General features: G+C 37.4%; 1 protein-coding gene across 6 annotated transcripts in view; it reads left to right on the top strand.

The window, feature by feature from the left end:
- The first annotated feature begins 279 nt into the window (after positions 1-279).
- Positions 280-12,267, top strand: part of CFAP43 (cilia and flagella associated protein 43) — a 76,635-nt gene continuing 64,647 nt past the window's right edge. For all 6 annotated transcript variants that reach the window (XR_004425303.1, XM_033130447.1, XM_033130449.1 and 3 more), the window contains exons 1-5: positions 280-439; positions 1,817-2,070; positions 6,095-6,191; positions 7,239-7,406; positions 9,106-9,256. Coding sequence is in view for 5 of the 6 variants with exons in the window: in XM_033130447.1 (XP_032986338.1) it covers positions 372-439; positions 1,817-2,070; positions 6,095-6,191; positions 7,239-7,406; positions 9,106-9,256 (738 nt within the window). In the remaining variant the exon portion in view is untranslated. The remainder of the gene's footprint in view (positions 440-1,816; positions 2,071-6,094; positions 6,192-7,238; positions 7,407-9,105; positions 9,257-12,267) is intronic.

The raw sequence follows: 12,267 nt of genomic DNA on the forward strand, positions 1-12,267 counted from the left end.
CCCTTGGGGGCTTCAAATAACATGTGGCTTGGTCAGCACTCAATATTAATTTCTGCTAGTGTTATCAATATTGTAAGTATTTGCCACAGGGTTGGCCCCGCCACGCCAGCTCCGAAGGGCCCGCCCCTCGCTTCGTTCGCCGCCCGTCCATTGGCCAACATGAGGCAGCCCTTCCACCAATTCGCTCGGCTCTAGAAAGAACAGGCCGAAAGGGCAGAGCCAATGGGAGCAGAGGTTACGGTCTCCTGGCTACAGTGCAAACAGTGGAGGTTACGCTGGCCCTGCAGCTGGGGACCTCGGCGTAACCGTTGCAGACCGGGTCCGGAGTCCAGCGTTTGCTGCCAGGGGACCCGCTGAGAGAAACGCGGCCCATGGCACAAAGCCGGGAGCTAGAGGAGCGCCACTTGGCCAACACTGGCAGCGCGTCCCTGTCCGTGAGGTGTGGCGCCGCTGCCCCGCGACTGACTTCGGTCTCGCGGAAACTTCTTCTGACCTATATCCCTTCCCTACCATCTTCTTCCTCCCATTCTTTAGATCTGCTCTCTCCCGGAAACTTCGACCTCTTCTCAAACCCATCGCCTTCGAGTAGACTCCCTCTCTGTGTGACCTCTTCTCTCGATCCCTTTATTCAATGACCGCATCTCCACTTGTCTTTCTCCGCACCTCCGGCCCCCAAGTCTCCCGCCCCTCTCTCACTTACCCGATATTGCTCTCCTCCACTGTTCCTTTCTGCCTCCTCTTTCTGGCTCAGTATTGCTGTCAGTGATCCGTTTTCCCCAGACCTTTCATAAGTACCCCCCACCCCTACCCCATCCCAATGACAGCCCATCCCCTTCTTGTACTCTTTGGTGATTTCCCCCCGAATTTACGTCCGTCAGTCCCTTCCTCCTAACTGCTAACCACTAACTTGGGATTTATTTGCTTTTATAGTGGTCTTTGAAAAGCATAAAGCGCTGCACAGATAAAGGTGGTGTTTTTTTCCTTCCGTATTCTAGACTGTTATCTGCTCTGTTCCACACAGCATACTCCGCCCGGTCCTGGCTGTACTCTCCAATCTCTTGAAGTTTCTTACCAAACCAGTGCCCTTCTCTTGCCTTCTCCACCATCTATCTTTAAGGATATCTTTAATATTTAAATAAAACTAGAATCTCCCCTCATCTCAAACTCTCCTAACTGCTAGCATACACCCACCACACACTTCTTACGTAAAAGTATGTTGCTTTTATGTTCTAACCTCCTCATTCATGTTGACTTAATTCCTTTTATTTTGTGCCCTTTTCTGTGTTTTTAGATCTAAAATATGGCTATCCATGCTTAATCTTTGTAAAAAGGCAAATTTCCTACTCCACTTACAACCACAAAGCAGGCTGTCATATTCACAGTTGTTTAAATTTATTTTTTAAATCAAAGCTAATTACAAAAGAAAGGCCCAGGATACACCCTGTTTTCAATTAGGATCAAGCTCCTCTCTCTACTGTTTTCACTTTTTCTTTTTTCATGTATACAAGACCCCAGAAATCCTTCTGTGACTTTCTCAGGTTTGATCAGAGGATTTGCTTCACTGAAAAAGTTCTCTAAGAAGGAACTTGAGACCTATAGAATTTTAGGTCTACATTTAAATTTCTATAGTGCCTGGACTCAAGCTGTCCTCACAGCCAGTATAAGTGTTCTTTTATCTCAGAGATTATTTTGGGCAGAAAGGGTGAAAATAGAATAGATGTGTTTCAGAGATTTTGATGACCTTTTGATTCCTTTGTCAAAAAAAGAAAATATTTGAAATGTATAATATTGATGGTGACATATCTTTTCCCTAAAGATGGGTGCAAGGATTCCCTAAGCAGGATGTTCATTTCGTCAACGATAGCACCATTTGCTACCCCAGTGGGAATTTTGTAATATTTATTAATATTGAAACCAAGAAAAAGACTGTACTCCAGTGTATGAACGGAATTGTGGGCGTCGTGGCAACTAATATTCCTTATGAAGTTGTGGCTTTTTCTGACCGGAAGCTAAAACCCCTCATCTACGTATACAGCTTTCCTGAATTGACCAGAAGGACCAAATTAAAAGGTATCTTGTAAGACCCTTCCTCTGCCATAACTGAAAGATTTTGTTAGAAGATGTGACCAAATCTAGTTCTTATAAATAAAGGTTTTTTTGGACGAGGTGTGTGTGTGTGTCTGTGTGTGTGTGTGTGTTACACATTTTTAAGGAAGGAATCAGGCTGACCACAAATGATGAAGTGGGCTAGAGCCTTGCTACGCAAAGTGTGGTCTGCTTGCCTTCTACAGTAGCATCTCCTAGGCTGCTGGTCATAAACGCAGAAACCGCTCTCATCCCAGACTTACTGAATTAGAATCTGCATTTTAACAGATTCCCCGGGTGATTCATATGCACATTATGCTTGAGAAGCATTACCCTAGAAGACTCATTTACAGCACTAAATGCAGCTTGAAAACTTTTTCCAGAACAATTTTTTCTTTCCTGATGATTTATTGAAAATCTAGGTGAATTGATGTGGCATAACTTGTAAAGATAAGTCTCTGAGCCTCAATTTTCTTTTCCGTGAAATGGGAGTAATGGTAGCATCTACAGTTAAGGCTGTAGTGACACTAAATGAAATTATATGTATACACATGTCATATGTGACATATGTGACATATATAATATGTCAGTCACTGTTACCTACCATTTAAATGATCAATGACTCATTCTTAGATACAGCTGACTCAGATGGGCTGCTGTACATCTACTGGAGCCTCCATCTCATGAGCCCCTCCTTCATTTAACACATAAATCTCAGGAGAGCTTAAGGCTGATCTTAGTTCTGTAACCTGACGGGTCAAGATGTTTTTGGGTCAAGCCAGGGAACTTTACTATAATTTAACATCTTATTGGTGAGAAATTTGTGTTCTCACAGATTAAAACAACTTTCAAAACATAACCCATTTGTACAGTGGGAACTGTGTGTGTGGATTGTACCTACCCTTCATCTCTAAAATTTCCCCAGCTTGGTTATTTGGCTATAGCCCTATCCAAGCAATTGAAAGGTAATCCAAACCAATAACCAACGTTCATATTGAATTAAACTCTACAGGCATTCACAGTAAAATTAGGAATAAGTCATCAAAGACACCTGTTATTACCATTATTAGTTAATATCAACGTGGAAGTTCTAGCCAATGCAACAAAATATGAAACTGAGAAAAAGTATCGCTATGGGAAAAGAGAAAATGGGTAATGCAATAGTCTACTCAGACCAATAAAAAAATGCTCAATAAGATGCTGGTTTCCAAATAAATATCCACACAATTAGAAGATTTAAATACTTAGGAATAATTCAGAGAAGAAATGTGATTGACGTCAATGAAGAAAACCACAAAAATCACTGATTTAAAATATTTAAATATATTAGAGACATTCCCGGATGGAAAGCCTGGTTATTATAGACACATTTCTGATATTCTTCACAGAAAGTAATTCATAGGTTTACCATATGTTTTACAGAACCAAGAGTACTTAAGTGAAATGATTTGAAAGTTCATCTGGAAGAACAAAAAGTAGAGAATGGGAATAATTTAAAAGAGAACAATGGCAAGGCAAGACGGCCTTTTTACCATGAGGATACTATAGTAATTAAGAGTGTGGTATTGATGCAGGGATCACAGGATCAGTGAAAGAGTTGCAGACTGGGGACAGATTCTAGAATATACTGGGGGTGCCAAAACAGTGTGGGCACATGACTTGTATTCATCTTTTGTTATCGGTATATATCGAGTATTACGATTTTGATACAGTTTTTTCCTTTCTTAAAATGTATACATTTTTTGGTCCCTCTTGTTATAAAGCTAAGTACATGATAAAAGACACTCCTACACACACACAAAAATAGATGATATGGATTATTCAACAGTGGTGTTAGGAGAACTATTTGAACAGAAGTATCTAATTAGGTACCCATAGTATACATCAAAACATGAATCAGCCGAAAATAAGAGTTCAATATCAACAACAAATCCATTGAAAAGTAGTAGAAAATTGAAATGATTTTTGGATGAGGAAGAACTTTTCATAGAAAGGAAAAAATTAAAAATAGAAAGATTGACAGATTAGATACAAATTTAAAACTTAAGGAACATCAAAAATACCCTGAAAACTTAAAAGGCGAATAAACTGAGGAAAATATTTGGAATGACTATGATCAAATATTTTCAGAGCATTTTTGAAACAATAAGGAAAAAGACAAATATCCCATTAGAATAATGGAAAATGAACTTGCCCACACCACAAAATACATATCTTTTCTTTAACTGTAATTTTGCTTTTTCTGGCTATAATAATCATGGATTAAATATACATAATTCATTTTAAAAAATGAAACTTGGATCATACATAGTATTACTCCTATAGGTTTGTTGTTGTTGCCTGTTATTGAACATTTTATAATTAATAATTCTTTGAAAATGTGAATTTTAATGTTTGCATAATCACTTTATGGGATATTTTAACTTATTTAGCCATATTCATGGTTTTGGAAATTGTAGGTTGTTTTCAGTCTTTTGCTACGATACCAGTGCAACTCCTTTGCACACAAACCTTTGACCATATTTCTGATTACTTCCTTCAAAGTGAATTCTAGGTCTTGAAGTGGGTTTAACTGAGTCCGATAGAGTAAATATTTACTTCCCAGAAAGATTGTATCAATTTATACTCCCACCTTTAGCAAAAAAAGTGCTACCAATTTCATTGCACTTTGCCTATGAAGTATCGGCTTTAAAAATAAAAGTGACCTTAATAAGCAGAAAAATCTCACCTTGGTTTAAATGACACTTTTTAAAATGACTATTGAAATAAAACATTTTTTGATGCTTAAAAACTACAAGCTTTGTGTGTGTGTGTGTGTGTGTGTGTTTGTTTTTTGGTAGATCAGATTATGCTAAATAAATTCAATAAATGACCAAGTTTAGCATTATATTGTGGTCAATTAAAGTGAGAAGAGTGAAAAAGCAGGAAACAGAGCCATTAAAAATACACAGAAGTAGCAATAGGGACATGAATGTAAAAAAGACAGGCATAGGACAAGGCAAAAAGCAGCAGATAAAGGAGAAGGAAAACCAGAGCCTCATATGCAGGGAGGCAGAAGCAGACACTTCCGTTTTAGCATCCTCATGATGCACGTTTTAAACACACTGTTGCTAAGACTTTTAAAGTCATGTTTCATTTCTTCAACTCTAGGTACGAATGAGAATAGAGCTTTTTGTAGTACTTCTAAGAACCAGAGGATATTAAGCTAAGGGCCAGATATAGCCTAAGGTATAGAGATATGGAAGTAAGCTATTAGGTTGGTGCAAAAGTAATTGCGGTTTAAAAGGTTAAAAACAATTGCATTCATTATTGTTCAGCTTCAGCTTCAGGTGTACAATACACTGATCAGGCATCTCAACTACAAGTGTATGTATGTATATATATATGTATGTACTTACAAGAAGCGTTAGTACAGCATTAGGAATAGAGACAGTGGAAATATAATGGCTCTGTGAGATGTCAGAGGGATAGTGAATGGGGGGAGAGGAGTTCACACAGTGTGAGGGATATAAAAGATAAACGTCTAAGTATTACTTTGTCTTGTGCACCTGAAACTAATAAAAAAATTCTAAATAAAAAAAAAAATTGCAGAAACCGCAATTACTTTTACACCAACATAATAGAACTATTACATCTCCCCCAAGGTATTTAAAATTGTTTGAATAACTTTTCTAATTACAATGTTCCATATATTTATGGACTATTTTATGGATCTTGGGTCATTTCAAATCACATTGGGATATACATGGTGCAGTGTGCTCAGTTGCACCTTGAAGTCTCGAGAAGGTGAATTCATAGTCTTAATTCTCTCTAAAATCTTTTAAAAATGGATCTTAACTTTGCTCTTAACTTTCTGTTCATAATGTTAGAAATTAGCCAGGAGATCTTATTTAAAGAGTTAAATGTTTTTGGATTACGTGAAAATTATTAGAAAAGGGAAATGAACTATAGACTATAGTTAATCTCAGAATATGATCATTATTTCCTTGTAATGGATTTTATATTTTAGGCAATGTTCTTCTGGACTACACTTTACTTTCATTCAGTTACTGCGGCACCTACCTGGCTAGTTACTCCTCTCTCCCTGAATTTGAATTCGCTGTGTGGTAAGTTCTAGCATTCTGCAGCATTCCTTTCATTTGGGTTACATTTCACTTGTTGTAGGAATTTACATAATACCTTTACATTGGGTCACTTGTCCTTCTGGACTTTATCACAGCACATATACATGAAAAATCTGAAATGAAAAAAATGGAAATAATAAAAGCCCTAATCATAACATTTAATATAGTTACTAGTTTTAGGCATAAAATTTGGTAGGGCAAAAGCTAAATGAGAGCTAAATTAACTATCATCTTTCTCTTTTTATTAACGTATTATAGTAATTATCTCCTTGTCAGGTAAACAAACCATTTGTAAATACATAAAGTTTCATCTTTTTTAAAAAATAATGATACCTTTGAGTCATTTGCATATTTCCCACTAATGTTAAAGTTAAGATGGTCTCTATATTAGAACTCAGTTTGAAGTAGTTGTTTTTAGAGACATTGGAACAATTATGTGTTCAGAGAGTGGAACACTGTACCAGCTGTACAGGAAGTACCTGTGCGTAAGACACATCTGGGTCATTCCATGTGGCCAGCTTCAAAGCTGCACTCACTCTTTCATCCATAATATAAACTTCAGGGGAGCCTTGTTAAGGGGAAGTGCCAAATGTTCCAGAAATGATTGAGAAAATGCCTTGCATATCAGTAGATGATCAATTGGCATCAACGTGTACAGTACACCCAAGATCTCTGGAGTACTCATATGTAGGAACTTATAGACACCTACACTTACTTTTCAGCAAGTGTGATGATATATTCCATTTTCTCAATTTGGATGAGTCAAATACAGATTTAATAAGGAAGATTAAAATAGCCTTGGCAGCATATGATAGGATGATGTTTAAAAAATAGTTGTTTTACTTTCTTAGGTACAGTATAATGATAAGCATGATTATTTATAAATTTGATATTAATGTCATAGTTGTGTATAATAATGTATAATAAATTAAGTCTCAATTTATGTAAATTGTTTTCAGATAATTAAATATTCTCAAGATGATGAAATTCAAATGAATTATTTTTCACCAAATGCAATTTTTCTCTAAGGAACTGGGAATCGAGTGTCATTTTGTGCAAGAAGTCACAACTCGGTGTGGATGTGAGCCAGATGACTTTTAACCCCATGAACTGGCACCAGCTATGCTTGTCAAGTCCAAGTTCAGTGACTGTGTGGACCGTGGAAAGAAGTAATGAGGAACATTATCTCAAAGCAAAGTAAGAGACTTCATTACAGCACAGTAAAGTGGTGGTCTCTATTTACATTCATGTAATGTGATTGGATCAATTTGATTAATTAAGTGGTTTTATACATACATTTTAAGTTATAATATCTTTCTACATATATAATGACCTTGGAGTGGTTGCATTTCACAAAGATTCTCTGTGACTTGATTTCCCAATGAGTTCCTTGTAAATATCAAGTCCTCCTAGAGCTTTTTCCAGCATGATTTAATTTTCCAAAATTTTATTTGTGCTTACTGTTTCAAACCATGCCTGTTGCATAAAAAGAATGGTTATGACCTTTTGCTCCGATTACTTTGATGTCCAACTGAAATCTCAAACATAAGAAACTTTTAGCTATGGAGATTTCATACATAGATTATACACCTTCAGCCACATTATCTACAAAGAAAAGGGTAGTTGCATACAGTAAAGTCATGGGAGTTACTTATTTAAATAGAACTGGGTCAAAGAGAAATACTGTGACCAATGTCCTGGTGATGGCTGATGATAATGGTATCTTTGTTGAAAAGAGTTCAAAGACTCGAGATGCCCCTGAACTGACCATACTCCCCCAAGTCAAAGACTAAAGAGATGTTGGCCTTGTACATCTGTGAAATTGCAATTTTTGACAAATTACCTTCTTAAGAGAAATGTAAAGCTTGTAAATCCAGTTTTGTAAATGCAGAACCCCGAGAGAGGGCACTTCTTTCTCCTCAGTACTCGTTATGTCTCAATTTCATTTTTACAAGCACCCTTTGAATAGCCACATCTGTCTCTAAGTAGAGTTGACAACCCTGTAGGCCATGACTCGAGCAGATCTTTGCCAGGGCGGGCAAGTAATTTATCATACGCTTCTCTATTTTTGCTTCCCTCGGATATTCTCTTCTAGTTCTGAATGCTGAGTTGTGGTTTTTCTATAAGCAAAGTGAGTGGATTTCTGGTTCAGAATGCAAGCAGAATACTTAAGCTTCATATTTGAGTAGTAGGTACTGTTTTACATGATCATTTTGCAAAATTATTCATCACTTATTAACCATAACCAAGGAGGTTTTGAATTTAATGCATGAAGCCATGAATTCTCTAAACTCATCTTGATAGCTGTATTATGGATTAAAAGTAAATACATGGTAAATTTGAAAATGAATTCTTGATACCAGGGGTCACAAAGGTAGCTGAATACAACCTACATATATGTTCATTTTGGCCCACAGTGTTTTTTACTTGAATTGATTGCCAACATTGTAAACTTGAGAGATCTTCATAAATATCCAGATTATGATATTCTCTTGAAATTTTGGAACCAAAATTCTCACATGTGAGCAAACACCCTCTTGGCTGGAGCTGAGTGGTGCCTGCCACTTTTAGGAGGAAAAACAATTTCACATTTGCCACAATTGCCACCTTGCACACTTCACCTGCCTGACCCTGTCAATATTCAAATTTACAATCCTGCTTTAGATGTTAACTTTGGGAAATTTTGAAAATCCCTATGTATTTAACTTCTAAAGGTGCATTACTTCTCCTTTTATGATATATATTTTAAAATCTACTATTTGGCTTTTATCTGTTTTATTTTGTTTCTTTTTTATAAGTTATAACACCTCTCCACGTTGCTCACCAACAATATACAGCAGTTACATTAATGACTAGTTTCTGCTGATCTGATTATTCTGTTTCTTTTTTTCTGCAGGTCAATAAAACTACCTATGGAAGATGGGTCAATTTTTGATGAAAAGGACTTAATTTTCCCCAGCTCGTTGCCAAAGGATCTTATCTATGGACCTGTGCTCCCAATGTCAGCCATTGCTGGGCTGGTAGGCAAAGAGGCAGAAACTTTCAGGGTAATTACCTGTCACCTCTTCCTGTTGACCTTCCCATATCCTGCATGAGACCTGCAGGATAGAGAGGATCATCCTGGTTTTTAATACAGATTAGCCCTGGAGACCACAAGAGATGAAGACTCTGGAGTTACGAGTTTGGGTGACTGGGAAAATGGTGCATTGCTGACTGGAACAGGGAGCCCAGATTTGATTTCAAGTTGGACATACTGAATTTGGGATGCAGGGAACGCATCCAGGTGGAGATGCCAGGTGGAAGTTGGCAAAGTGGACCTAATGTTAGAGAGAAGTCAGGGCTGGAGACACACAGATGTCAGTCATTCCCACAGAAAGGCCAGAGGAAGCACTGAGGGGAGGGGTGTGGTGAAAAGGAGAGAAAGTGTGTCAGGGAAGTGAGCCAGAGAGGATACTGAGAGCCAAGAGTTAGGAGGAAGAAGAGGAGTCTGAGAAGGAACAGTCACAGAGGTAGGAGCAAATCAAGGAGAGAACAGTGGAAGGAAGTTTCCACTGTATGGAAAACAGTGGAAGGAAGTTTCGAAAAGGAGTTTGTCAACATTTGCACATTCATTCTTTCATTCATGCAATAGATTTATCAAGTTCCTTCTATGTAGCAGGAACTGTTGTAGGCAGTGGGGTCACAGGGTGACCAACCAGGCATAATAATCCCTGCCTCAGAGCTTACATTCTAACAGGAAGACAGAGCAACAATACCAAAGGAAAGAAATGCATTAAATCATTGTAAAATGTGATAATTACTATAACAGGATAAATGAGGGATGGAGGTGAGGACAAGATTAACATATGCTGGAGAAGGAAGGCCTCTGAGGAGGTGACACTTAAGCTGAGACTTAACGACTAGGAGGTGTTACTCATGCTACAGGGTAGAGTGTTTAGGCAGAGGGAGAATTGCATGTGCAAAGGTCCTGGGGGAAGAAAAGAGTTCAGTATGTTTGAGGAGCTGAGAAAAGTCCCGTGTAGCTAGAGCACAGAAAAGGGGGGAGTCAGTGGGTGTGAGGTGCAGGTGATGTTCAAGAGGCAGGCAGGGAGGGAGCAGAAGTAGCACATGCAGGGCCTTTGAGATGAAGGTAAGGAGCTTGATTCTAAACCTCTCCAACCTGTATTATGCTAATGCTTGTGTTAAAACTCCAAGCTGAGGATAAAAGAGATACAGGTTCCCAAAAATTTTTGACCACTGCAGAGAATTAAGCTGTAGATGTTCAAAATAATTCAATGTGGTAAGTAGTTTATTTAAAAAATCTCTGGCAAGCAAGAGAAATGGTTGTATGCTTTGTGTTTCCTCTAAAGCAGAAGTGTCCAAACTTTTTTCAACGTTTTTTACCAATGGCCATATGCGGTAAAATACACAAACAGCCGGGCCACTCACTCGAGGTAAAGTACGTATTGCCTCACCTGGTTTATTTAAGTAAACTAAATGTATTTTTGGAATTTGCTGTGGGCCAATTAACAATGGATTGCAGATCGCAGTTGGCCTGCGGGCCGCAGTTTTGACAACCCTGCTCTAAAGGATGACACTCGCTTTTTAAATTACAGAAAATGACTAATTCCTTTTAATAGCACAGATCTTGCCTTGGAAATACAACCACACTCAGCCACAGTGGGGCAGCAAAGTAAACACAAATAGATCAAACATCAGGGTTTACAACTTGAAAAAATGTTTTTCTATGTTTAGTGTATGATGGTTAAGACCCCAAATTTTCAACTATCTCAAATCTTTTTCTGTAGTAAATCTATGTAGGAGCCCTCATCTTTCATATTTTGCACCAGCATGATAAATCCTACATAAAACACTTAAAATTCAGGCAATTGTCCTTATGATTTGAAAAATGCTATGAAATGCCTTTCCTAAATACTTAAATATGGAGTTACCATTTTAAAAAATGCTCATAATTAAACAGATATCTTTATTTCCTAGCACTTTTGTACTCAGTGCATTTTAACCTTTTTCTGAAAACAAATTTAATGTTAAAGTTTGACATCTCAAAATCATACAAGGAGTATTACTAAAGCCATATATACACTTTGCATTTAAATTAGAAATTAACTTTCCCAGTATTTATTTTTTCATTTTATAGGTAAAGAGGTGAGAAAAATGGCTAAAGCACTAATTAGTGTTTGTACAATGAGTGAAAGCATAACCAAAAAATAGATTTCAAATGTCTTGATTCTGCATCTTCCTTTGAATAGCATTTTTTGTGACCTAGGTACCAAAGGTAAAGAAATGAATAATGACTATATAAGAGTCTTAAAAATTGACAAGCTGTGGACTTTTACAAAATTACAAACATTAAATACTCCCATATCTCTCTTGTAGCTAACACTAGAAGGGCATAAATAGGCCTGTGTCACATTACCCAACTTATTTAGGGCATTAGAAAGGGAATCTAGTTGTAGCATGAGGGAAATCAAAGGCAGATGTTATCTGGCCAGAAATTGGATCCAAGACAATGAATTTAATCTCAGGTATCCAGTTTCTTTTTTCCATCTACCTTTTTTCCCTTGGAAAAAAAAAAGCAACAAGTTGTTAAATACGAATCTCTTTTATAAACTCAAGTATTCGGAAACACATTTATGTGTTTATATTTTCTAAAGCAATATTAAGTTGGACTCACATGTTTCATGTTTGGTCTTCAAGTGACCATAATGTTTGGTTTATGATTCCAGAGGACTGAACGAGGAGATGGTGTTATCAACAAATATTTTTAAATACTGTTGGCACCTTTTCTTTTACAATTCTCAAGTTTTTTAGAATTAAAAAGTACAGAACATATTTATTGATGAAAGGAAGTAATAGGAAGCACAGGTTTATCCTGAAGTAAGAAAAGCCATGGGGTGACCGGTTAGCTCAGTTGGTTAGAGCATGGTGCTGGCAGCACCAAGGTTGCCGGTTCAATCCCCACATGGGCCACTGTGAGCTGTGCCTTCCTCAAAAAAAAAGGCCACATACAATACTAGTTTAAAATTCCAAGGTCATAAAATTCCAATTTTTAATCCTC

Source organism: Rhinolophus ferrumequinum, chromosome 16, assembly GCF_004115265.2.
Source record: "Rhinolophus ferrumequinum isolate MPI-CBG mRhiFer1 chromosome 16, mRhiFer1_v1.p, whole genome shotgun sequence".
In the NCBI taxonomy this organism is placed as follows: Eukaryota; Metazoa; Chordata; class Mammalia; order Chiroptera; family Rhinolophidae; genus Rhinolophus; species Rhinolophus ferrumequinum.